This window comes from Pristis pectinata, chromosome 25, assembly GCF_009764475.1.
Source record: "Pristis pectinata isolate sPriPec2 chromosome 25, sPriPec2.1.pri, whole genome shotgun sequence".
Lineage (NCBI taxonomy): Eukaryota > Metazoa > Chordata > Chondrichthyes > Rhinopristiformes > Pristidae > Pristis > Pristis pectinata.
Genome location: NC_067429.1, coordinates 598,383 through 624,171, shown reverse-complemented (window position 1 = coordinate 624,171; position 25,789 = coordinate 598,383). Strand labels below are relative to the sequence as shown.

General features: G+C 54.1%; 2 protein-coding genes across 3 annotated transcripts in view; one reads left to right on the top strand and one right to left on the bottom strand.

Moving 5' to 3' along the window:
• ezh1 (enhancer of zeste 1 polycomb repressive complex 2 subunit) overlaps nt 1-19,876 on the top strand; it is a 31,214-nt gene extending 11,338 nt beyond the window's left edge. The window contains exons 10-19 of one of the 2 annotated variants that reach the window (XM_052038779.1): nt 22-275; nt 546-640; nt 6,215-6,255; nt 7,413-7,538; nt 13,812-13,990; nt 14,123-14,218; nt 14,560-14,641; nt 15,268-15,348; nt 15,594-15,678; nt 19,740-19,876. In XM_052038779.1, coding sequence (XP_051894739.1) covers nt 22-275; nt 546-640; nt 6,215-6,255; nt 7,413-7,538; nt 13,812-13,990; nt 14,123-14,218; nt 14,560-14,641; nt 15,268-15,348; nt 15,594-15,678; nt 19,740-19,809 — 1,109 coding nt within the window. In that variant the 3' untranslated portion in view covers nt 19,810-19,876. Of the gene's footprint in view, nt 1-21; nt 276-545; nt 641-6,214; nt 6,256-7,412; nt 7,539-13,811; nt 13,991-14,122; nt 14,219-14,559; nt 14,642-15,267; nt 15,349-15,593; nt 15,679-15,828; nt 16,061-19,739 lie in introns of those variants that run through there. The other variant, XM_052038780.1, reaches the window with a different exon arrangement.
• cntnap1 (contactin associated protein 1) overlaps nt 17,520-25,789 on the bottom strand; it is a 152,470-nt gene continuing 144,200 nt past the window's right edge. The window contains exons 19-24 of the mRNA XM_052038778.1: nt 24,297-24,524; nt 23,307-23,440; nt 21,534-21,627; nt 20,759-20,986; nt 20,197-20,244; nt 17,520-19,278 (exon numbers count right to left, since the gene is read on the bottom strand). Of these exons, the coding sequence (XP_051894738.1) occupies nt 19,094-19,278; nt 20,197-20,244; nt 20,759-20,986; nt 21,534-21,627; nt 23,307-23,440; nt 24,297-24,524 (917 nt within the window). The 3' untranslated portion in view covers nt 17,520-19,093. The remainder of the gene's footprint in view (nt 19,279-20,196; nt 20,245-20,758; nt 20,987-21,533; nt 21,628-23,306; nt 23,441-24,296; nt 24,525-25,789) is intronic.

Genomic DNA, 25,789 nt, shown 5'->3' with positions numbered 1-25,789 from the left:
CTGACTCTCCGCCGCTTGCAGATCTATCCGAGGGAAGTTCGCGCTGTCAGACCCCGGTGAAGATGAAGTCCGTGTCTGGAGCCTGTGAGGCCGACGAGTGTTGCACCACCCCTGGGCAGGATGGGAGTCCGGAGCGGGGACAGGGTGCGGGGCAGGACGAGGCCACCGGGAGCTGGGACTGTGCCGAGGAATCGCTGTTCCGGGTGTTGCATGGAACTTACTTCAACAACTTCTGTGCTATTGCCCGACTCATCAGAACCAAGAGCTGCAGACAGGTGGGTGGGGTGTGGCAGGTGGGCGGTGTGTCCCTGGGCAGGTGGGTGGGGTGTCCCTGGGCGGGGTGTGACAGGTGGGTGGGGTGTCCCTGGGTGGTGTGTGACAGGTGGGCGGGATGTTCCTGGGTGGGGTGTGACAGGTGGGTGGGGTGTAGCAGGTGGGCGGGGTGTGACAGGTGACACGGCGGGTGTTCTGAGGTGGTCCGTAGTGACGAGGTGTAGGGAGGACACTCGGCTTGCTGTGGGTTTGATTCTCTCCCCCCCCACCAGGTCTACATGTTCGCTGTGAAAGAATCTTCCATCATTCACAAGGTGCCCACTGACGATCAGGTGCTGCCCCCACCGAAAAAGAAGAGGAAGCACCGGTGAGTGTGGGAGGGGAGGGGGAGTGGGGAGGGTGGTGTGGGGGAGTGTGGTGTGGGGGAGGGGGATTGGGGGAGGGGGAGTTGGGAGGGTGGTGGGGAGGGGGAGTGGGGAGGGTGGTGTGGGGTGGGGGAGGGGGGAGGGGGAGGGGGATTGGGGGAGGGGGAGTGGGGAGTGTGGTGTGGGGGAGGGGGAGTGGGGAGGTTGGTGTGGGGGAGGGGGGAGGGGGATTGGGGGAGGGGGAGTGGGAGTGGGGAGTGTGGTGTGGGGAGGGTGGAGTGTTGGAGAGGGAACGCAAAGAGGGAATTTGCGAGGAGTGGCAGTGGCTCTCGTGCCCCGGGATGCTAACGGCAGGCTGGGAGCTCGGGAAGATTGAGCCCAGACTTCTGGGATTGTCCAGGACTGGAATAAGCTGGAATCTGTCCGCGAGCTGGAACGGGTGCGGATGTCAGGCGCAATGAATGGATGGACAGGGGAGCTCACAGCAGCCGGCTGCAGACAGCCCAGGTGGCATTTCTTTCGGACTGCAGAGGATGGAGCGGATAACCCCCCACCCTCTGTGCCCCAACCCCCTCCCCTACTCCCACCGCTGGACTGAGCCAAGTAATTTCCCGAATGAGCAGCAGCATTGAATTGTCTCTCTTTAAGGAGCTGCCGGTAGCTGATACGAAGCTGCTGTAATTTCTGCAGTCACGGAGGCAGAATCCCTCCGGACCAAGGGTGAGCAGCTTCCGGACAATGGGAAGACACTCCGTGCAAACTGAAGTTGTTGGCTGTGAATTGCAACTTCAGAGATCTGAGGGACTCTTTCACCAGTGACAGGCTTGTATGTGGAATTCAAGCATCTGTGGAGAGAAACGGACTTAGACCCGACAAAATGTGGGATGTCCAAAGCCGGAATTCTCTGCACAGCCGCATAGAAGGAATGAACTGTAACTCTGAAAAGTTGCAAATATTGTGACAAACTTCATTAATGGCGGAAGGAAAACGTGGCAGGTTATTGGGGGTGGCGCCAGAAGTGCGGAGGAAGGAGCAGGTGCCAGCAAAGGCAAGGCCACAAGCGGACCACGGTTGCGTCTGATCGCTGACGGACGCTGATGAGATCAAACTCATGATATTGCACCCAGGCAGGCAGGAAATGGGACGTGAACAGACGTGGGAGGGCACGGCACTGGGAAAGGACCTGTGGGAGGGAGGGAAGAAGCAAGCACCATTTCAGGTAAAGAAGGTTTCAAGGAAACTTTTGGAGATGAAGGAAATGCTCAACGATTGATGCTTGGACTGTACTACCACTGGTAACATCCGACTGTACGACCGCTGGGTAAATGCTGGCAACATCCGACTGTACTACTGTTGTGTAAATTCAGGGTGAAAGCGAGGAACTTGGGGAACAGAGAGGTGTAAAGTGGTTTGTTGAAAGTGAACTGTGTGTGATCCTTGGTCCCCATGTGGACAGCCAATGAAATTGAAACCAGAAATGAGGGCGCGGGCTCATGGAAATGCGAGGTTCACGCTCAGTCAGGAAGTGACAGCTGGATGAACTTGCAGATGTGTTTGAAGGAAGGCTGGAGGGAACTACCGCTGGAATCCTGATGGGAGCCAGTGGCCAGTGGCACACTTCACCTTCCAGTCAAAGAGAAAGCTGAGCTTCAAAATCTGAAGTAGAGACTGAAGCGAGGGATACTCCAATCCCCTGGGCGTTGTCCGGACTGTGTGGAGAAGTTAGGCTGAAGATCTGTTTGGATTCACTTGACCAGAATTAGACACAGAAGAGGATCATGTGATGAAGAGATCTGAAGATTTCACGCTGGGTCTGAGCGAAGGAACATCTTCAATCCGCTGGAGGGTTTTGACATTGAAGCCCATTTCCAGTGACTTACAACACAGTCTGGGAGAGATCAGCGGCTCTCCGGATCAGCACCGTACCAAAGGGTCGCTGTGAAGCTAGATCCAGGGCTTGAAGGAAAGGCTGGCAGGAAGGACGCGGTAGGAGGTATCCCTGCCTACAGAGGACAGAGTGTTGCATCGGCAAAGGTGACCAGGATAGGAAATCAAGACGAGAGGTTTCCTGCACGGTCAGGTGGTCACACAGAGGCGTGGTATCCAAGGCAATGTGCACCTGTTGAACCTAACAGGGAGCTGCAGGAAACCAGCCTCTCTCAGGATTTGACAACAGCTTGAGAAAACCTCTGCCCCGTGTTGTGAGACAACTGACAGGGAAAGCTGATGAATAGGAAATGAATAAAACTGTGAATGCTGGAATCCGAAACACAGAAACAGCCTGTTGAGCAGCATCTGTAGAAAGACAATCCAGTCAACATTTGGGGTCAGGGACTCTTCCTCAGAACTGTGTGTGTGTGTGTGTGTGTGTGTGTGTGTGTGTGTGTGTGTGTGTGTGTGTGTGTGTGTGTGTGGGGGGGGGTGGTGGAGGGGAGGGGAGGAGGTTACAGTTCACAAAGCAGAGCCGGGGGGACTGGGGGAGCAGTGAGGTTAAGTCAGATCAGGTAAGCAGACCATGAGTACTGACAGGGTAAGAAAGGGACATCCGCCTGATAATGGGAAACGGCGAGAAAGCAGTTCGCCTGAAGTCGGAAAACTCAGTTCCAGAGATTACAAAATGCCAGGCAGACAATGAGATGGTTGTGCCTTACTACGGCAGCGCTGGAGGTCAGAGACTGGTCGGAATGGGAGTGGGATTGGCAATTAAAATGGCAGCAACAGGAGGCTCAGGATCGCCCCGCGGACTGAACGTAGGGGCTCCGCAAAGCGATCACACAGTCTGCGTTCTGGTCGCTCCAATGTAGCGGAGACCACAGTGTGAACACAGACAGTGGTACACCAGAGCAGAGGAAGTGCTGAATCGCTGCTTCACCCGGAGCGATTGTTTGAGTCCCTGGATGGTGGGAAGCGAAGAGGGGAATGGACTCGTGTTGCAGCTCCTCTTGTAGCGCGGGAAGGTGGTGGGGATGGAAGACCAGGGAGTCATGGTGAGTGGTCACTGTAAAATGCAGAATGGGGAGGAGGGGGCAAGATGTGACTGATGGTGGGGTCAGTAGAAGCTGGTGGAAAATATGAAGGATGATGTGCTGACTGCGGAGGCTGGTGGGTGGAAGGTGAGGACCAGGGAAACTCTATCCTCCTGTCCCGGGATTGGGGGAGGGGGGCAGCATCAGACATGTGGGAAGTAAAGGAAATGTGGTTGAGAGCATCCACTGTGGCAGAGGAGAAGCCACGTTTCAGGAAGAAGAAGGACATTTCAGGGGCACCAGAGCAGGTTCCTCATCATTGGAACAAGTATGATGGAGACGAAGGAATGGCGTCCTAACGGGAGGCAGGGAGAGATGGAGGGGCAAGGTGGCCGTGAGCTTCTAAAAGATGTGTCCTGAGATGGAGGCGGATCCGGAAAGGGAGTCAGAGATGGAGAACGTGAAGGTGCCAACAGGTGTTGGACAGGCATTCAGCAGCAAGTAGTCCAACGAAACGAGAAGCTGGTCACGGCATGAGCACTTCGCTCAGAATGTCTTGGAGTACTTCTGAAGCAAAAGCGTTTTTCAGCAGACCTCTGGAAAAGGAACAGTTGGCTGTGAGAGTCGGAGGCGTGGGCTCGTGTGGGAGATGTACCTGTATCAGGTGTATGGGGCAGGGGTCGGTGTGAAGGTGCCTGTGTGCAGGTGTATGGGGGCAGGAATCAGTGCTGAATAGACCTAGATTAGGGCAGCAGTGTCACACCTGCAGCGAGAGACACCTGATAGCAGTGGATTATTTTCCTAGATTTTTTGGAAGTGAATGACCTTTTCCGATTCATCTTCAGAAACCGTTGATGAGCTGAAAGCGGCCCACTGCCTCCGGCCGCGGTGACGGGACAGGTGACAATTTGATGTTCTGTCAGTGGAATACACTGGCGCTGTCACATGGTGTCCCCATCCGATGGGAAAGCGGGAGAAGCAGCAGCCACCTGAGAAACTCCTGAAATAAATACACAAAATGCTGGAAATACCAGTTCTGTCACATCATCGACATGGAATGTTCACTCTGCTTCTCTCCCCACGGACGCTGCCTGACCCAAGTATCTCCTGGTTTTCCAGTATTTATTTTGCTTCTCAGAACAGTGGAGGAAGAATCGCACAACCCCTCTGCACCCAGAGCTCCCACGTCAGCGTGCAGTCAGCCTGCACCACAACCGCGAGGAGAACTGACCCCCTGGATTCTGTGAGGTTAGGGCACAAGAAGGTGGGACATTCCACAGCAACAGGCACCTTCCGAGCAAGATTGCAGAAGGGGTTTGGCAGATTAATCCAGAGAAGCTAAGAGAGGAGGCAGGGCAAACCCTTCTACAGATGAACGGTACCACAGCCCACACAGGCCACAGGAAGTAGCAGATATGGGAAAACTTCAGCAGCCCAAACATCTCGTGGATTTTCTGTGTTTATGTTGATTGACGATGTGAGCAGAAGATGCAGCATTTTATGTTAAGAAATAGTCATTGAGAGAGACAGCACAGAAACAGGCCCTTCAGCCTACGGAGTCCACGCCAACCAACAACCACCCGGTACACGAGTCTCACGCCCCATTTTTATTCACCCAGATTCTCCCGCTCAACTGCAAACTCGGGACAATTTACAGCATCCAATTAACAACTAACCCACGCGTCCTTTGGATGTGGGAGGAAACCGGAGCACCCAGAGGAAACCCACACGGTCACAGGGAGAAAGTGAAAACTCCTCACAGACTGCAGCCGAGGTCGGGATTGAAGCCGAGTCTCCGGTGCTGTGAGGCAGTGGTTCTATAAGCCGCGCAGTTGTGCTGCCGCAAGTAGTTTTAGACTGAAAAGACTTTAATGCAGATATTTATTTGAGTTTATTGGAGCACGAAGAATATTGACTTTGTTGCATTGGATGTTGAAATCACGGCAGTCTCAAACAAATATTAAAGGATGTAGAAGATCCAGCAACATCCTACGCCATCTCGTGGTATTTACAGAAAGTGTAAGCATTGAACATTTCCAGTTCAGACCATGTTCCAAGGAGGAGGATGCTCAATGTGCAGGCTTATATTGATTTACCAAGAACTGCTTAAAGAAAGAACAACTTTTAGAGAGAGTGTAATGCATGGGGACAAAATGAGGGGGGGGGGGGGTTGGGGGGAGCAGTGGAATTTGCTTGAGATTGATGCATTCTAGAACCATGCACGTGGTCCCTGTGCGGGAAAGCTTGTCAGGACATGCATAGGTTGTGAATGGAGATCCAGCAAAGGAAGTCTAACATTACTCTTCGGATTGCTTTATCAAAGGCCTCAGCCATTGGTTTGCTTTAGTTTGGGGAGTGAGGTCTGGCTGCCAATCAGGACAGAGAGCTGGTGACCTCTCAAAGCTCAGATCCGGTTGTGTCCTGAGCCAGGGCCATACTGAACACTTCTGGGAAGCTGGAAGGGCCAACAGGTGGAGTTGGCCCAGTGTTGTCAGGATGTTGGCGAGGAGTGGCCTGGTGTACAGGGTTCCTCTCAGCTCCTCTCTCCACTGCTGGTGGGAGCAGTGTCCCTCAAGGTCAAATCTCTCATCAGTTCTCTTTTTGTTTCAGATTGTGGGCTGCACACTGCAGGAGGATTCAGTTAAAGAAAGGTCGGTGATCTGTCTGCCCCTCCCCTTGTGTGATATACGTGATGGGACAGTTGTCTCCTTGGCTCTTGCTGTGCCCATGGTTGCACGGCCGCCACCTGATTGTACCGGGGCCTTGTTGCCAAGGTTGTCTGGTCAGCCGGACTGGGCTACAGGCGGTGAACAACCCTAGAGGGCGGGGCCTGGGGTAACGCCCCAAACCACTCTAATGGGGCAGAGCTGTCCTTAAGCATCTGTGTCAGGAGGGATATTTTAAAAATAGTTCAACAAAATTTAAAACATTTAGAAAAAATAGAGAATGAATTGTTTTAAAACACCTATGTTCCAAAAATTAAAACATTAATATTTTAATCTTATTTAATTCACCTGCACTTTGCAATACTTTAGTGAAGGACAAGTACTTGCCTCGACTCACCTTTACAACAGAGAGCAGCAATCCATTTAAATAAACAACATTGTGCTGCAGAGCACAGTTCCCCATGGCAGGCAAAGAATTTACTGCTGCAGGAACTCAGCGGGTCGAGCAGCATCTGTGGAGGCAGAGGGATGGTCGACGGTTTGGGTCATGGCCCTGCTCCTGATTCCACCGGCATTCTTGTGCCCCCGTGGTGTGGCTGAGAGCCTCACACCTCGGCAAACTGCTGCATCCCCTCGGACTCTGCGTTCCAGGCGTGGAGTTGATGTCCGCCCTCTGACCCTTAGGTCAGTCCTGACACCCCTGTTGCAAATGACAAGCCCAGCAATCGGATAATCTGACCCACACTTAGTCACTGGTGAAGTATAGAAATGCCCTTCAAAGATACTTATACTCCAACCCATTAAACCTCACCTCATGTCAACGTGCGCTCACATGCGTCTGTGTTTGTGCATCCATGTGTGTGGCTGTGTTTGTGCTCATGACTGTGTATCTATGTTTGTGTGTCCACGCCTGTGTGCTGATGGAAACGTGTTCGCGAGTGTCGGTGTGTGCGTGTCCGTATGTCTGTGTGTGTACATGTGTGTACGTGTGTGTGAGACCTCTGAGCCCATGGTGTTCCTGCTGTGGCGGAGGGTGAGGGTGAATGAGGGTTGAGGTGTTTGTGGTGAGGCGGAATGGTGTCTTGGGGAGAAGTTTTTCAGGGCGATAGGTTCATTTTAACTCCCTCCATCTTCTCTTTCAGATAATTCCTCCAATCAGGTTTACAATTATCAGCCATGTGACCACCCTGAGCGCCCGTGTGATACGACGTGTCCCTGTGTCACGGCCCAGAACTTCTGTGAGAAATTCTGTCAGTGCAGCCCAGAGTGTGAGCCCTGGAGGGGAGAATGGGGTGCGGGGAGTGGGGGGGATGGTAGGGGAATGGAGGGAGAGGGAGGGAGCGGGAAAGGGGTGCAGCAGTGAGGAAATGACTCAGGATGTGGTGAGGTTTGGGGTGCAGACTGCTTCCTGTTGTAACTGCAGCAGGAGTAAGTTTTGGCAACGAATGCATTGTGGAGAGCGAGGGCAGGAATACTGTGAGCATAAACCATAGAACAGCACTGGAACAGACCCTTCAGTCCACAATGTCTGTGCTGAACATGATCCAACTAAATCTCTTCTGCCTGCACATGAGCCATATCCCTCCACCCTCTGCATATTCATGTGTCTGTCTAACAACCTCTTATACACCACTATCGTATCTGTTTCCACCACCACCCCTGGCAGCCCGTTCCAAGCACCCACCATTCTCTGCGTATAAAAAAAACTTGCCCCCTCACATCTCCTTGGCACGACTTCATTGAATGGGGGAACACATTGGAAGGGATGCATCAATTTCCTGTATACCTACACTCCATTTTGAACAGGTTTGTGACATTGCTATGTCCCAGCCCTGTGGATCTCGCCTGATTCTAGCGAGTAGGGGATGCAACTCCTTCAGCACCCAAAGGTGCGTCTACCCAGACCTGGTGACTCGGTTACTATGAGCAAGAGCAGCATTTCTTCTCGCTTCTGTCAACTCGACCCACCTGTTAACCGTACTTCTGACAGCAGACCCTCCCTCGAGACAGGCTGACCTTCTGATGCAGGGTTTGGACTTGAAATGTCGACATTCCTTCCCCCCCTCCCCCACCCCCCACAGATGCTGCTCGACCCACTGAGTTCCTCCAGCAGATTGTTTGTGGCTCCTGATTCCAGCATCTTGTGACTCTGACCTTCTGCCTCATTGCCTAGATCACTGCTTGGTCTCTCAGTGACCCACCACTGCGTCTACTCACCATTTCCATGCCGGTGAAGGCAGGCATTTCCTTTGGCACTGGCTGCTGCTCTAACTCTCATCTTCTCCCTCCACTTGTCTTGTGTCCACTTCGGCTCCGAGCTTTCGGTATTCAGTCTGAATCTCACTGAAGTATTCACTGACGTGAGTTGGGCACCAATTATCTCTGCTTCATCTTACACACTTTTACCATTTGGAGAACTTGGCCCTTGTTACTCTACCAGTTCCACTGGTGGGAATGTACCCGGACCATTTCCTCCGGAGGTGGTCCCCCAGCCACAGAGAGCTCAGGATTGGAAGTGATGGGGAACCCAAAAGGGTGGAGGCAGGAAGTGCAGGAATAGCACTTCCTGAAATGCACTTCAGTGTGTTTCTCGCAACGGTGCTCAGAATTAGAGGTGGGTGGGGGAGTGCAGTCTGTATCACGGCACTGTGGGACAAGGTTCTGCACGGGAGCTCGATGAAGTGTGGAAATGCAGTTGTCGGGCATCGTTTACTCAGGGAGACAGATGTTTCTACAGCTGTCAGTGTGCGTGCTGTGTGGTGTCTTCCTCCCTGGTGCCAGGGCAAAGGACACGGAGAATGCACAGAGTACTCTGGGTGGGAGTGGGCAGAGTGCAAGGGAGGAGAGTGAGGCAGAAGAGAAGCACATCAGTACCAACGACACAGGGAGGGTGAGATTCAAGGGCTGCGCTCAAATTTCCAGCTGCTGGGGAAAATTTATAAATTAGGGCCTCAAAGGTAGTAATCTGTGCGTTAATCCCAATGACAGTGGCAGTGAGAACTGAGATAGATAAATGAGGCGAGCTTGTGGGTAGGATACAACCAGGAGGTTGGGGTTCGGATTCTGGGGCATTGGGACCTGTTCTGCGCAGGAAGGAACTGTTCAAGGCAAATGCTTTGCATCCCAGCAAAACTGAAGCCATTGCGCTCATGCGGAGGTTCATTTGTGGGATGGGGAGGGTTTCGACTAAATTAGCGGAGGTAGGCATCAGCAAATGGCAGTGCCAGATGGTGACAGTGGAGGAAGTTGTACACTGGTGGGTGGGAGAGACCAAGTGATACAACAAGGACAAAGACACGTTTAGAAAGCACGTGCTAAAAAGCGTGAGGAAATGTGTGAGGAATCCGTTTGATGAATTGTTGCCACAAATAGGTCTGTGAGAATCTGATGTTGTGGTGATAACTGAAACATGGTAGACATGGGCATTCACTCTTCCTGGATGTACAACAATTAGAAAAGAAGGGAAGCAGATAAAGGAGATAGGGTGACAGAACCAATTAAGATGTTACATCATGGAAAGAGGGGTTGCCCTTGAAGGGACAGGAACAGATCCTTCTGGGTGAGTTAAGAAGGGAACCATCACATCACCTGTTCTATAGGTCACCGAATAGTGAGAGGGAGATAGAAAACTAAACCTGCAGGCAAGTTATTGGATCACCAGGAGAAGGCTGGGGAGCAGGGATCGATGCATCACCAGGAGAAGGCTGGGGAGCAGGGATCGATGCATCACCAGGAGAAGGCTGGGGAGCAGGGATCGATGCATCACCAGGAGAAGGCTGGGGAGCAGGGATCGATGCATCACCATGTTTGGACTAGTGACGGAAAAGGACAAATAACAATCTAAAGTAGAACTTCATACGGAGGAGGACTAAGTTTCGGTGAGGTCATGGTCTGCATGAAGTGCAACTAAATACAGACCAGTAAAACATCAATGGAGCAAATGGATCCTTTAAATGGCAGGTGGACAGATGCTAGCAGGCCATTCGGCCCTTCAAGATGCTCCACCATTCCATAGGATCAGAACTGATCTGTGGTAACACTCTGTTCCTGTCTACCACCGGTGACCCTTCACCCCTAGCTTATTAAGAGTCTGTGCCCCCGACCTTCAAAACATTCAAAAACTTCTTCCACCATCCTCTGAGGAAGCGGGTTTCTGAGAATCGTGACCATGAGAGGAGGGCGAGGAACAGTGAAAGCGATGGAGAGATTTGCGCTAATAAAGAGTAGCTGACGGAGTTATTCAAGGCAAATTGTACTGGACTAGATTCTTTGACAGAAGGGCGCATGGAATTTTGGGGGGGGGGTTTGATAAAGTCCCACACAAGCGCTTCATTGAGTGGTGGGGGCAGGAACTTGGAGATTTTGGGAAGTATCGGCACCAATGCATGGATCATCAGGGCATTGTGGGCTCTGGACCCAGTGCTGGGAAATGGGACTGGTATAGCTGAGTATTGGATGGTCAGCATGCACATGGTGTGCTGAAGTTTCTGGGTTGTGCGACTGGAAAAGCTGGTGAGCAGAACTGAGGCCGTGGAATTGGGGGGTCGGTCGCAGTGTAGAAGAGAAGTTAGCTTAAACTGTAAATGTGTTGTTCGGGCATGAGGATGGTGTCTGGGGTAATTGGTGCGAACACTGCTTATAGGCACATAGACATTACCAGCTCAGACGTGGAGGTGAATGGTATGATTTCTGTGATTGACACAGAGCTGGGAAGGGTGTCAAACGGTGAGGAGACTGTGGCCATTCCTCTCAGCAACAAGTCTACTCCTTTGGCTACTGCTGGGGGGGGGGGAGGGGGTGTGGTGTGGTGACCTATCAGGGCACAGCAGCAGCAGCCAGGTCGTTGTGGCACTGTGGCCGGCTCTGTGGCTCAGCAGGGAAGGGTAAAGTCAGCAGAGCAATAGTGATGGGAAGCTCGATAGGGGGACGGACAGGAGATTCTGTGGCTGCAAAAGAGATGCCAGGACAATGTGTTGCCTCCTGGATGGGGTGGCTGCAGAATATTCTCAAGGGGCAGGGGGAGCAGCCAGAGGTTGTGGTGAACATTGGCACCGACGGCATTGGTAGAAAGGGGGAAGAGGTCCTGCACAGTGAGTGTAGGGAGTTAGGAAAGAGGCTGAAAATCAGGACCTCGAAGGTAGTAATCGTGTCACCAATATCCAGGCCCGGAGATTATACTACTGACCACCCCCCCCCCCCCCCCCAAATAGCCCACTGGGCATTGAGGAACATATGCAGGCAGATTAAGGAAAGGTGTAAAAACAGCAGAGTTGTTGTCGTGGGTGACCTCAACTTCCCCAATATAGACTGGGACTTCCTTGGTGCAAGAGCTTTAGACGGGGCAGAATTTATTAGGTGCACCCAGGAGGGTTTCGGTCATAGTTGGGAAATGAGCCTGGCCAAATGACTGACCTTTCAGTGGGAGAACAGTTAGGGAACAATGACCACAAGTCCTTAATTTTTTTTTAGATTAGTATGGAACTTGCAGAAGGGTATTAAATTGAAGCAGGGGAAATAACAAGAGTATTGGGAAGGAACTAAGGAGAGTTAATTGGAAACAGTTGTTTTTGGGCAAGTCCACATCTGACATGTGGAGAGTATTTAAAGACCAACTGCACAGAGCACAGGACAGGGATGTTCCAGTGAGGAGGAAGGACGAGGATGGCAGGGGAAGGGAACCTCGGATGTCGCGAGAGGTGGTGGTGGTTTTTTCGAGATGAAAATGGAAGAGTAAAGTTTACGAAGCTAAAATCTAACAGATCCCTTGAGGATTATAAAGAAGCCAGAAAAGAACTCAAGAAGGGAATTAGGAAAGCCAGGAGGGGCCATGAAAAGTCCTTGGCGAGTAGGATTAAAGAGAATCCCATGGCATTCTATGCATACATCAAGAGGATAATTAGGGAGTGGGTAGGGCCACTCAAGGATAAAGGAGGGAACGTGCTTGGAGGCGTAGGATGTGGGTGAGGTCCTAAATGAGCACTTTGCATCAGTATTTGCAGACAATACATAGATTGGTGGTGGTGTGGATGGTGTAGAACATTGCTAAAGGATTCAGCGGGATATCGATCAGTTGCAGCAATGAATGGAGAAATGGCAGATGGAGTTTAATCTGGCCAACTGCGAGGTGTTACACTTTGGGAGATCAAATATAAAGGGACAGTACACTGTTAATGGCAAGACCCTTAACAGTGTTAATGTACAGCGGATCTTGGGATCCAGGTCCAGGTGCAGGTCCATAGCTCCCTGTAAGCAGCATTGAGTTCCAGGGTCGGGAAGTTATGTTGCAGCTTTATAAAACTAGTTAGGCTGCACCTGGAGGATTGCATTCAGTTCTGGTCACCCCATTATTGGAAGATATGGGGGCCTTGGAGAGGGTACAGAAGAGGTTTACCAGGATGCTGTCTGGATTAGAGGGCATGTGCTTTCAGAAGTTGGAGAAGCTTGGGTTGTTTTCTCTGGAGCAGCAGAGGCTGTGGGGAGACCTGATAGAGGTTTATAAGATTGCGAGAGGCATATTGTGATAGAGTAGGCAGCCCATATCTTTTTCCCAGGGTTGAAATGTCTAATATGAGAGAGCATGCATCTAAGCTGGGGGGGGGGGGGGTAAGTTCAAAGGAGATGTGCGGGGCAAGTTTTTTTACACGGAGAGTGGTGGATGCCTGGAATACGCTGCCGGGGGTGGTGGTAGAGGCAGATACAATAGAGGCGCTTAAGAGCCTCTTGGGTCGGCACATGGATGTGCAGGGAATGGAGGGAGATGGACATTGTGCTGGCAGAAAGCATTTGTTTTGTTAGGCATTTCATTACTGGTTAAATTAGTTCGGCACAACATGGTGGGCCGAAGGGCCTGTTGCTGAGGTTTTGAGGAAACGGGTGCTGACACCGTGCAGGGAGAAGCAGAGTATGAACATCAGTTACAGAGAAGGAGGTGTCCCACTGACCGGCGCGCTTTGAAGAGTCACAAGGAACAAGTGTCCGACGGCATAACTTTGAGGTTGTGCTGAGAGCACGGGCTGTGGAGTCTGTGGGATTCTGAGATTCAGACATAGAGCACAGAAGTAAGAGATTATATTTGACCTTCATATATTATTGGCTAGACCACCGCTGGATCACTGCACCCATTTCTAGTGAGCACACTTTGGGAAGGATGGGGGCCGGGGGTGGTGGACGGATTCCGGGGGAGATGAAGAAGGTTGAGAGAAGATTTAATGGAGGTGAATAAGTTTGTGGTTGCTTGAGCAGGGATCGCGGGAGACGGCTGCCCATGGCGCAGGCGACTGATGGGAGATGTAAGTTACACAGTGAGCCCCTGTGTTCCGGAATCTGCCCCAAAATCCAAGGCAGGCTTTCAAATCGGAACTGAAGAAGATTGAAAGGGCAATAAAACGGGGGCCCCAGGGATCGGCTGGGGCAATGGGACTGGGCCATCAGGGACTCGGGGCGCTGAATTGCCGTGCACTGTGTGCAGACCGGTGCGTTAGAGGGTGTGCTGGGGCCGCGGAATTTGGGGATTCCGGCTGACTCCTGAACCCTTCCTGCAGGTCAGAACCGATTCCCCGGGTGCCGCTGCCGGACCCAGTGCAACACCAAGCAGTGCCCCTGTTACCTGGCGGTGCGCGAGTGTGACCCGGACCTGTGCCACACCTGTGGCGCCTCCGACCACTGGGCCAGCAAGAGCCTCTCCTGCAGGAACTGCAGCATCCAGCGTGGCCTCAAGAAGGTACTAACGCCGGGGGGGTGGGGGTGGTGGGGGGGCCGCCCTTCGGTCTATCCTACCCTGACCCCACACTACCCACCCCCACCCGCAGCTCCGCCCCGCTCTCCGCGTTCTCACGCCGCTCCTCTCTCACAGCATCTGTTGTTGGCTCCGTCCGACGTGGCCGGTTGGGGAACCTTCATCAAAGACGCCGTCCAGAAAAACGAGTTCATCTCCGAGTATTGTGGAGAGGTAGGTCCGCGGTGGTGGGTTGGGGGGTTCCGGGGGGGGGGAACGGTGCGGGTTTGGATGCGGGACAGACGGGTTTGGTTGCGCTCGGGTTTACCGAGGAAAGGACGCCGGTTACAGTGCAGACGGGGTTACCACGAGTGAGCGCTGTTACCCTGGACTGTAAACCCGGAGAGGAGCGGTGAGCGCCCGGGACCCCGAACCTCTGGGCGGGGGTGAGACCCGATCGGACCCGCCCCATCACGTGGATTCTGCAGCCTGAGAGGCCGGGAGAAGGTTGTGTGGGTGGGGGCGGGGTGATGGGGAGGGGCCGAGCGGTCCTCACTGACGTTCAACTGTTGCAGATCATTTCCCAGGATGAAGCTGACCGGCGCGGGAAGGTTTATGATAAATATATGTCCAGCTTCCTGTTCAACCTCAACAACGGTTGGTAAACTTCCTCCTCTCCTCTCCCCCTCCCTGTACCCCTTCACCTTCCCATCCCTCCACCCTCTCTCCCCCTCCCTGTACCCCTTCACCTTCCCATCCCTCCACCCTCTCTCCCCCTCCCTGTACCCCTTCACCTTCCCATCCCTCCACCCTCTCTCCCCCTCCCTGTACCCCTTCACCTTCCCATCCCTCCACCCTCTCTCCCCCTCCCTGTACCCCTTCACCTTCCCATCCCTCCACCCTCTCTCCCCCTCCCTGTACCCCTTCACCTTCCCATCCCTCCACCCTCTCTCCCCCGCCCTGTACCCCTTCACCTTCCCATCCCTCCACCCTCTCTCCCCCGCCCTGTACCCCTTCACCTTCCCATCCCTCCACCCTCTCTCCACCCTCTCTCCACCCTCTTTCCCCCGTACCCCCCCTCTGCCTTCCTGTTCCCTCCTCTTCCCACCAGTCGCCACCTCTCTCTACTCCTTCCCTCACACACTCCCTCCCCCACGTCTTGTGTTTGGAGGGGTGGGTGCTGGACTCTCGGGCTTGGGGTGATGGGGAGGGGGAGGATGACGCGGGGGGGGGGGGCTACTGAGGTTTGCAGTGCGGCGTTCACACTCACTCCTGTCTTGTAGATTTTGTTGTTGACGCGACGCGCAAAGGGAACAAGATCCGCTTCGCGAACCACTCGGTCAATCCCAACTGTTACGCCAAAGGTAGGGATGGGGGTGAAGGAGGGGGTGACACCGACTGGGCCCGGGACCCCCTCGTCCCTCCTCCCTCCAACCCAACGACTCTCCCGCCTCACTCTTCGCCCTCCCCTCCCCACCGACCTCCTCATCCACTGCCCGCTCCCCTCCCCCACCCACCGCCCCCTCGCCAACCCCACCCACCGACCTCCCCCTCCTCCACCCACTGACTCCTCCCCGGGTTCTCCCCATTCTCTGATCTTCTCTTCCAGTTGTCATGGTGAACGGCGATCACCGGATCGGGATCTTTGCCAAGAGGGGGATCCAGACGGGCGAGGAATTGTTCTTCGACTATAGGTGAGCGGGGGTCCCCGCCCGGAACCGGCTCCGAGATCGACGGCGCATCCCGGATTGGGGTCAGGAATGGGGTCAGGTTCAGGGGCTGGGGTCAGGGGCTGCAGCGCAATGTGCACCGACCGACCGTGCGGTGGTTCCGTTGCGTTGCAGGTACAGCCAGGCCGATGCTCTCAAGTACGTGGGAATCGAACGGAAAGTCGAGATGTTGTGACCGCTCCCCGGATTTCGCAGCCCCGGACATCGGCATGCCCACCACCCCTTCTCCCTCCTCCCGTCTCCCCTTCCCCCTCCTCCCGTCTCCCCCTTCCCCTCCCCCGTCTCCCCTTTTCCCCCTTCCCAACTGGCCTCAGGAATTTACCCCAAATAAATGTGACAGAAGGTCTTGCGTCTCTTTGCTTCTTTCTGCATTCCACTGCGGCGCTCCCTCAGTACTGCCCCTCCCACAGTGCGGCGCTCCCTCACCCTCCCACAGTGCGACGCTCCCTTAGTGCTCCTCCCACAGTGCGGCGCTTCCTCAGTACTGCCCCCTCCCGCTGCGGACGTCAGAGTGCGGTGCTGTACTGTACTGTCTCTCCCGTGTTGCCCTTCCACTGCGGCGCACCTTCATCAAGCCCCAGTCATTGTGCCGACACGTTACCGCCCCACCCACAGCAACGCAGGGCGGAGCTCCCTCACCAGCCTCGATCCCTCACCACTGGTCATTCCACTGGGTGGAGCTCCCTCAGCACCGCGGTTCTGCAAGCGAGGAGGGATGAGATGAAGATGAAGATGAGACAGCGCTGCAGTGGTGTGAGGGAGCGCCGGTATGGATTGGCAGTCAGCGTTCCCTAGCGGCGCTCCATCATCACCCCCTCCATTGACGGCGCTCCCTCACCGCCTCCCTCATCGCTCTTGATTGCTGGATGGAAGCAGTTGGGCTCCAACACTGTGCAGGCAACGTTCCCTCAGCAGCCCTTCTGACAATGAGACGCTCCCTCATACAGTGCGGCGCACACACTGCATCCACCTCTGACAATGTAGTTCCTTCAGCAGTGATCTTCCCGACACTGCCTTGATCTATTCTACCCTTTAATTGCGGCGCTCCCTCAGAAGGACGCAGCGCTCTCTCGATGCTGCCAGCAGTGTAGCTCTTCAGTACTGGCGCTCCCTCTCCCAGGGACCCTTCGCCCTGCTCTCCCCACTATACGCAATTCTATATGGGGTTGAGGAAAATGAGGGCACCTACCTCCCCCCCCCCCACGCACCTCCCGGGCTGGTCACCGTGGTCAGTGCAGTCCCAGATCGGTCACCCTGCGGTCACTGCACTCCCGGACCGGTCACCATGTGGTCACCTCACGCCCGAACCGGTCACCCTGCGGTCACTGCACTCCCGGACCGGTCACCATGTGAACACTGCACTCCCAGACTGGTCACCCTGTGGTCACCGCACTTCTGGTCCGGTTACTCTGTGATCACCTCATTCCTGGACCAGTCACCATGTGGTCACCCTGCGGTCAGTGCACTCCCAGACTGGTCACTCTGTTGTCACCTCACTCCCGGATTGGTCACCCTGTGGTCATTGCACTCCCAGACCGGTCACCCCGTGGTCACTGCACTCTCTGCCTGGTCACTCTGTGGTCACCGCACTCCCGGTCTGGTCACTCTGTGGTCAACACACTCCCAGAGCAGTCACCCTGTAGTTCTGCACTCCCGGACCGGTCACCGTGTGGTCATTGTACTCCCGGAGAGGTCATCCCGTGGTCACCGCACTCCCGCGATGACCCGCAGCTCATGCTGGACTTCAGAGGATCTGATGAAGCACAGGAATTCGGCACGGATCCACACACAGACCAGGCGACCGCTTGGCAGAATGTATTTAATATTTCGATACAATAACGAACTAAACACTATATCAGTTGAACAGTGAGAGACGAGACAGAGGGGGATGGGGGAGAGGAACTCAGGGAAATGGGAGTGGAGATGGGGTAGGAGAGGTAAAAAGTGAGAGAGAGTGAGGGAGGGGGGGGGGGAGCACCAGTTTCCTGAGCAATTGATTGATCGGATTTTGCGTTTTCTCCCATTCCAATCCCCTCAATCCGAGCGGCGACAAAGGGCAGGACTCAGTCCCACTACACGGACCCTGTCCCGCCATACGGACCCGCCCATCCGGATACAGTCCCGCCCATTCCGACCCAGTTCGGCCCATTCGGACCCAGTCCATGATGTCAACAGCTAGCAACATTCAACACTGGTCAATCCTGCTCCAATTCGGAAGGATGAAGTCAGTTAAACTTGCAGATTTATAGTTCCTGTTTGTAACTCCGAAACCTCACTCAGAACCCCTGAAGATACTTCAATGCTGACCCACAGACACACTCCGCCCAAACTCAGGCACCCCGCCACCACTTGGAATGGCACCAGAATCATAGAAAACATACGAGGGAGGACGTTCGGCCCACCATTCCTACAGGTCTTGCAGCCCACGTATTGCAGCACCAGGTATTGCAGCCCACGGCTCTTGACGTGATGAGCTTGTCACCCCTTTCAGACAGGGAGTCGGGGCTGAGACCCCGTCCCTCAGACAGGGTGTTGGGGGCTCAGACCCCAGTGCATCTTCCTTCTAACCCTGTTGCCCACGACGACATCTCTGCCCAGCGCCTGTGCCCTCGCTCGGGGAATGAGCGTTCCCTGGGTGCTCTCTCGGAGCCGCTCACACTGTTACACAGGCGCAAGCTGCTCACCTTGTTGACGGACAGCCTTGCTCCCTCTCTGCCTGCCGGACACTGTAGTAAAACGGGCTGAGTGTGACAGGTGGCAGTGTTAAAGCTTGCTCCTTGGCAAGTACTCATGTTGTGGCTCTCTGTGCCCGTGTCCTGTGGGGACTCGACTCACAAACGCAACAACCACTCCATCCAGTTGGCACTTGATGGTATTGTAGAAAACTCCCAACCTGAAGCCGGGGACCGTCACCCTGGGAGATCACTTCATACCAGGTCGTTTTATCAACCTTAGGCTGTTGCAGTAATTTATAAAAGATTACAATAGAAATTACACGATGTTGATTGAGACTCATTTACAGAAACAACGTGGATGTGGTTGAGGGTGATGATGTCACGGTGAGGAGATGTCCGGGACGGTGTGCATCAGCGTGCATGCACTGGGATAGCAGGGGCGGAGCGGCTCACGGATTATAAACTCCACCCAGCAGACAGCAGCGCTTCATACAGAGATACCGGTTCTACTGATAGTTAGCTTTAACTAGCGGGATTAGCTTATTGCAGGACCGTGAAGGATTTGCTCAGGTCAGGAGGGGTGGACAGTCCGCCTCACCCCACACCATTCAGTCTGTGGTTTCATAGGTAAGGAATGTTTGATCATCAGACAGGTTTCCCACAAGATGGATCTCTCCTTGGCGCAGACACACACTCTGCTCGAACTATTCTCCTTTGGTCTCTTCGAGAATCTGTGGCAAGTCCTTCTTGAGGGAGCTGGCTTTGGCTCCGGTGGAGGGTTCCAGGGGCTTGGCCTCGTTGGTGTGGTAACTGCCCTTGTGGCGGTGATAGAAGAGGAAGAGCAAGACGGCTAGGGCGAGGATAGTGAACAGGATGAGGGCGACGATCACTGCGGGAGGGCAGAGAGTGACAGGGTCAGTGTGGGATTCACCGACTCTCCCCCACCCCCACTGGATCCCATCGCCTCACCTCCTCTACCACCCCCCACCAGATCACCCCCCCCCCCCCCCCCCCAGCATCTGAATGATCCAGTTCAAGGCACAAGAATAAATCCCTCGGGACCCAAGTGTCTGCAGGCTGTACTGGGACTGGCACAGGGACCCTGGGAGTCGGAGGCGAACGTTCCGTTTTACCTTTCATTTAGAGTTTAACAACTTTAACGTAGTTTTTGTTACAGTCAACACTGCTTGCTGGTGGTAACCGCTGATAGTTACGTGTTTATCTGTAACTGGTTATCGCAGTTGGTGGGATCACTCACAGTGGGTGCAGTGTAAAGACATCCATAATCAAGTAGATTTTAGGAGTCCTGATCCCAGACCTGAAACACCAACTGCTTTTCTCTCTCCACAGAAGTTTCCATCAGTTCCTATTTTTAAACAGTGTTCTGCTTGAACAGACCGCGAGAATCAGCAACAGGTGAGAGAATTCACCAGAGCAGGAAGCAAATATGAAGTCAAATAATTAAGAAAGTAAAAATGCTTTAATGAAATTAACTAATAAAGCGGCCGATTGTTAAATGTTTACCTCAATGAATGATTTAGCATAAAATATAACGGAGGGACGGGGGCCCCGGTTCCCGAGAGGGATTTGAGAGTTGAGACAACGGCCTTTCCCACAGTATGAAGCCTTATTCTCGACAAATTCGACAGAGCACGGTCCCCACCCATTCCCCGACAGGAGGTCCACATTCCCATACAAAAGCGCCTCACTCCCAATAAATCCCAAATAACCGCGCGCCGCTTTCCCACTCAGGTCTCTGACTGGCCCAACCCCAACCCCAACCCCACCCCGTTCCCGGGACACTCACCACCGATCACAGCTCCGGTCAGAGAGTCGGATCCAAACCGCGGAGTGTCTGCAACACCGGTCACAGGTTAGAGTCCGCTCACACCCTCACACAGCTCCGCCACTGCCCTCCTCCCAACCTGTTCCTCCCTCTCCTCCAACCCTCCCTCCCCACCCCACACTGTCCCTCCCTCTCCCAACTCCCCCTTACCCCGCTCCCCTCTCCCCCAACCCTCCCTTTCCCCCTCACAGTCCCTCCCTCTCTTCCACTCCATCTCCCGCCTCACTACCTTTCCTGGTCCTCCCTCTCCCTCCCCCTCCTTCACCCTCCCCCGGTCACTGTACTGGGCCCTCCCTCCCTCCCCCCCTCCCATCCCATCCCACCACTGCACAAGGTTCTCCTCCCCCTCCATCCCTCCCCCCTCCCTCCCCCCTCCCCCCCTCCCATCCCACCACTGCACAAGGTTCTCCTCTCCCTCCATCCCTCCCCCCCTCCCCCCCTCCCATCCCACCACTGCACAAGGTTCTCCTCCCCCTCCATCCCTCACCCCCTCCCTCCTCATTGCCCCTCCCCGTCACCGTACCGGGCTGCAGTGCCCACGGATCATCCGGCAGGAGGACGGACGAGAGGATGACGGGTGCGGCGCCGCAGTTTGACTCCACCAGCTCCCCCTGCACCACCACAGACTGGTTGGTGTTTGTCCTCAGAGCTGCCTTCAGCGGGACGATGCCGTTAAAGCTGACACCGGCCAGGCAGCCGGTGAATCCCGGCGTGTTGAAGCGCTGAATCTCTGGGTCCAGGACGCCGATCTCTGCGGGGAACCACAGGGACATTACATAAACCCAGCATCACCACCCCCACAGTGCGCCGCTCCCTCACCGCCGCCCCCCCCCCCACAGTGCGCCGCTCCCTCACCGCCGCCCCCCCACAGTGCGCCGCTCCCTCACCGCCGCCCCCCCACAGTGCGCCGCTCCCTCACCGCCGCCCCCCCCCCCACAGTGCGCCGCTCCCTCACCGCCCCCCCCCCCCCCACGGTGCGCCACTCCCCCATCACTACTCCCACAGTGCAGCTCTCTCTAAGCACCGACCCTCTCAGTGCTGCTCCTTCAGCACGGCCCCTCCCATAGCGCAGCGCTCCCTCATCACATCCCCCACGGCAGCTTCCTCCGTACTGCCCCATCAGTGTGGCGCTCCCTCAGGTTGTAACACTGGACTATGGTCCTGACCAGGTTGAAGCCGAATCCAAATATAACAACTGAGGTTTAGTGACTGAACCAAGGTTACAACAAGGTGAACCGGCAGAACTGGACATGGTGCCGCAGCCCGTCAACGCCTCGTGGAGAAGGAGCACAGCTCACCTATCACTCGGCCTAGGAAGAGAGACTTAGGGGAGTCAAAGTTCTTGTCCCCCCACAGAGAGATACGTTCCCAGATAACGGGATCCTGGTCCACCTGCAGCGAAGAACCAGACAGGAAATTAGAAGCAGCCAGAAATTTCAGTGTGGTCGAGGGGGCAGGGTGGAAGGAGAGGTTGAGGGGATTGTGGGGTAGGAGAGTGGGGGGGATGGGAGTGGGAAGGGGAGATGAGTAAAGTAAGGTGGAGTTACTTAGGTTACCAAGAAAGTAGATGAAGGACTTTAGTAAGGCCTTTGTCAAGGTCCCACATGGGAGGTTAGTTCAGAAGGTTCAGACACTAGGTATCCATGGAGAGGTTGTAAACTGGATTCGAAATTGGCTGTGTGGGAGAAGACAGAGAGTGGTAGTGGATGATTGTTTCTCAGACTGGAGGCCTGTGACTAGTGGTGTGCCTCAGGGATCTGTGCTGGGACCATTGTTGTTTGTTGTCTATATCAATGATCTAGATGATAATGTGGTAAATTGGATCAGCAAGTTTGCTGATGACACTAAGATTGGAGGCGTTGTGGACAGCGAGGAAGGATTTCAAAGCTTGCAGAGGGATCTGGACCAAATGGAAAAATGGGCCAGAAAATGGCAGATGGAATTTAATGCAGACAAGTGTGAGGTGTTGCATTTTGGAAGGACAAATCAAGGTAGGACATACACAGTAAATGGTAGGGCACTGAGGAGTGCAGAGGAACAAAGGGATCTGGGAGTTCAGATACATAATTCCCTGAAGATGGCGTCACAGGTAGACAGGGTTGTAAAGAAGGCTTTTGGCATCCTGGCATTCATAAATCAAAGTATTGAGTATAGGAGTTGGGATGTTATGGTGACATGGGTGAGGCCAAATTTGGAGCATTGTCCTCACCCATGTCACCATAACATCCCAACTCCTAACTATAGGAAGGATGTCAGTAAGATTGACATCCTTCCTATAGTTAGGAGTTGGGATGTTATGGTCACCTAACATAGGAAGGATGTCAGTAAGATTGAAAGAGTGCAGAGGAGATTTACTAGAATGTTGCCGGGTCTTCAGGAGTTGAGTTACAGGGAAAGATTGAACAGGTTAGGACTTTATTCCTTGGAGCGCAGAAGAAAGAGGGGAGATTTGATAGAGGTTTACAAAATTATGAGGGGCATAGACAGAGTTAATGCGAATAGGCTCTTTCCACTTAGATTAGGAGAGATAAGTATGCGAGGACATGGCTTTAGGGTGAAAGGGGAAAGGTTTAGGGGGAACATTAGGGGGAACTTCTTCACTCAGAGAGTGGTGGGAGTGTGGAACGAGCAGCTATCTGACGTGGTAAATGTGGGCTCACTCTTAAGTTTTAAGAATAAATTGGATAGATACATGGGTGGGAGAGGTCTGGAGGATTATGTACCAGGTGCAGGTCAATGGCACTAGCGGAATAAAGTTTCGGCACAGACTAGAAGGGCTGAATGGCCTGTTTTCTGTGCTGTAGTGTTCTATAGTGTGGGAGGGGGAGAGCAGAGCCAGGGTCTGGGGAGGGGACAGAGACTCCGGCCGCAGTTTGGCACCTCAGTGACAGATCTGCAAGGCATTGGCAACATCACGGTGACACGGGGGGAGAGGTGGAATCATTTCTGACACGGAGCTTGCCCCACCCACCCACATCACCATGCCCACATTTACACTGAGGCTAGATCAAGCTCTGAATGTTTGCAGTCGGTGTGGTCTGATATGTCCCTGACACCCCCAGCTCCGGTACCTGTGTGTAGATCTCACGGGCCCTCCTGGTTATGTTCACCCGGTGGGCTCTGCCGTCTGCCACGTTCTCCTTGACCAAGGTCCTGGTGTAGGGGTTGGTGAAGGAGCCCAGCTGGTAACGCAGCTCCAGGCTGCCTGCAGAGGAACACCAGCAACCCGTCACCTCACTCCCAGCCCTGAGAACCCGGCACCTCACCCCCAGCCGCAGGAACGCACCTGAAACCAGGAGCAGCTTGGACAGGACGATGGACCGAGAGGGAGAAGTGGCGGGGGGGATGGGTCAGTGTCACTCGAGGGGAGGTGGTGTGGATGGATGGTGCTGTATAACGTGGGACCAGGGGTGGAGGGGCCGGGGCTGTGTAACGTGGGGCTGGGGGTGGAGGGGTTGGGGCTGTGTAATGCGGTATCAGCGGTGGAGGGGATGGGGCTGTGTAACGCGGGGCCGGGGGTGGAGGTGATGGAGCCATATAACGCGGGACTGGGGGTGGAGAGGATGGGGCCATATAACACAGGGCCGGTGGTGGAGGGGGCCGAGCTGTATAACGCGGGGCTGGTGGTAGAGGGGATGGGGCTGTGTAACGTGGGACTGGGGGTGGAGGGGATGGGGCTGTATAACGCGGGACTGGGGGTGGAGGGGATGGGGCTGTATAACGCGGGATCGGCGGTGGAAGGGATGGGGCCGTATAGCGCGAGGCCGGGGGTGGAGGGGATGGGGCTGTGTAACGCGGGACTGGGGGTGGAGAGGATGGGGCCATACAATGCAGGGCCAGTGGTGGAGGGGATGGGGCTGTGTAACATAGGAATGGGGGTGGAGGAGATGGGGCTGTATAATGTGGCGCCAGTGGTGGAGGGGGTGGAGGGGATGGGGCTGTGTAACACGGGTCAGGGGGTGGAGGGGACAGGGCTGTGTAATGCGGGTCCAGTGGAATAGTGCGCGGCGGGGCCAGGGATGGGGTGAGTTCGGTCTGTGGGATGAGCCGACTGTACCCACCATCGTGTTTAATGATGACCGCCAGGTAGTCCCTGGTGTAGGTGCTGATGTACATCAGGACACTTGGGGGCTCCAAGGTTTTGAAACTGAACACGATCTCCTCACTGGTCGAGTTGAACCCGGGACTGAATGGGAGCATCATGTTGGCGAACTCCCTCACCGCGGCCGTGAATGCTGTCTGAAAACTGTACCGGATGTAGGTGCCGGGTTCAAAATATCCGCCGATAACTGGAGGGGAAAGGTCAGGTCAGCACCAACAAACCCACAGCAGTCTCCAAACACAGGCGTGGCGATCATCCTCGGAGGGAAGCTCCGGGAACGCATTCTGACTAACAATGAGCTCACTGCCTGCCTGGTGCAAGTACACAAACCAGGAACAGCAGTCGGCCACTCGGTCCCTCCACCATGTGAATGTAACCTCAGGGTCAGCACCTTTCATCTCAGGGCTTTTCACGAACCTGGCTATTTCTGTCTTACAATTATCCATACACTGCTTCACTGCCCTTTGAGGAAAGGAGTTCCAAGGACTCACCACCTGATCATTGCCTTAACTTTAAACAGTGGCCTCCAGTTGTAGGGTCTTCCACATGGCAACATCCACCCTGTGACCACCCCCTCACCCTGACCTCTCATCCCACCTCTACACAATCTTAGGCTGTCTAACCCCATAAGACAATCTGCCCCACTTCAAATACTAGTCCAGTAAACCTTGACTGAACTGAGAGTCCAACGCTGTCACCGTACTCCAGATGTTGTCTCACCCAAGCCCTCTGTAACCTCCCTACTTTCATATTCAATCCCCCTCTAAGCAAACATTCAGTAAACTTTCCCAATCATTTGCTGTACTTGCTACTCGCTGTTGCCATTTAGATAACAAACTGCTTTTTAATTTTTCTGACCAAAATGGACAATTTCACATCTTCCCCATATTATATTCCATTTTCAGACCTTTGTCGCCTCATTGAAGCGATCTCATAGTCACAGTTACATAGCACAATGCCCATCTAAGCCAGACATATTTGCCTGTGTTTGGCCCCTATCCTTCTAAACCTTTTCTATCCGTGTACCTGTCCGAGTAACTCTTAAACGTTGTTAATGTACCTGCCTCACCCACTTCCTCTGGCAGCTTATCCCATATACTGACCAATGTCTGGGTGAAAAATTTGCCCCTCAGGTTTCTAATAAATCTCTCCCCTCTCACCTTAAACCTATGCCCTCTTGTTCTTGATTTCCCAGTCCTGGGGAAATTCACTGTATCTATGCCCCTCATGATTTTATGCACCTTTACAAGATCACCCCTCATTCTCCTATGCTCCAACAAATACACCACCAACTTGCTCAACCTCTCTCCATACCTCAATCCCTCGAGTCCCAGCAATATCTTCGTAAATCTCCTCTGCACGCTTTCCAGCTTAATGGCACATTTCCTATAGCAGGGGGACCAAAACTGGACACAATATTCTAAATGCAGCCTCATCGATGGCTCTTGTTGC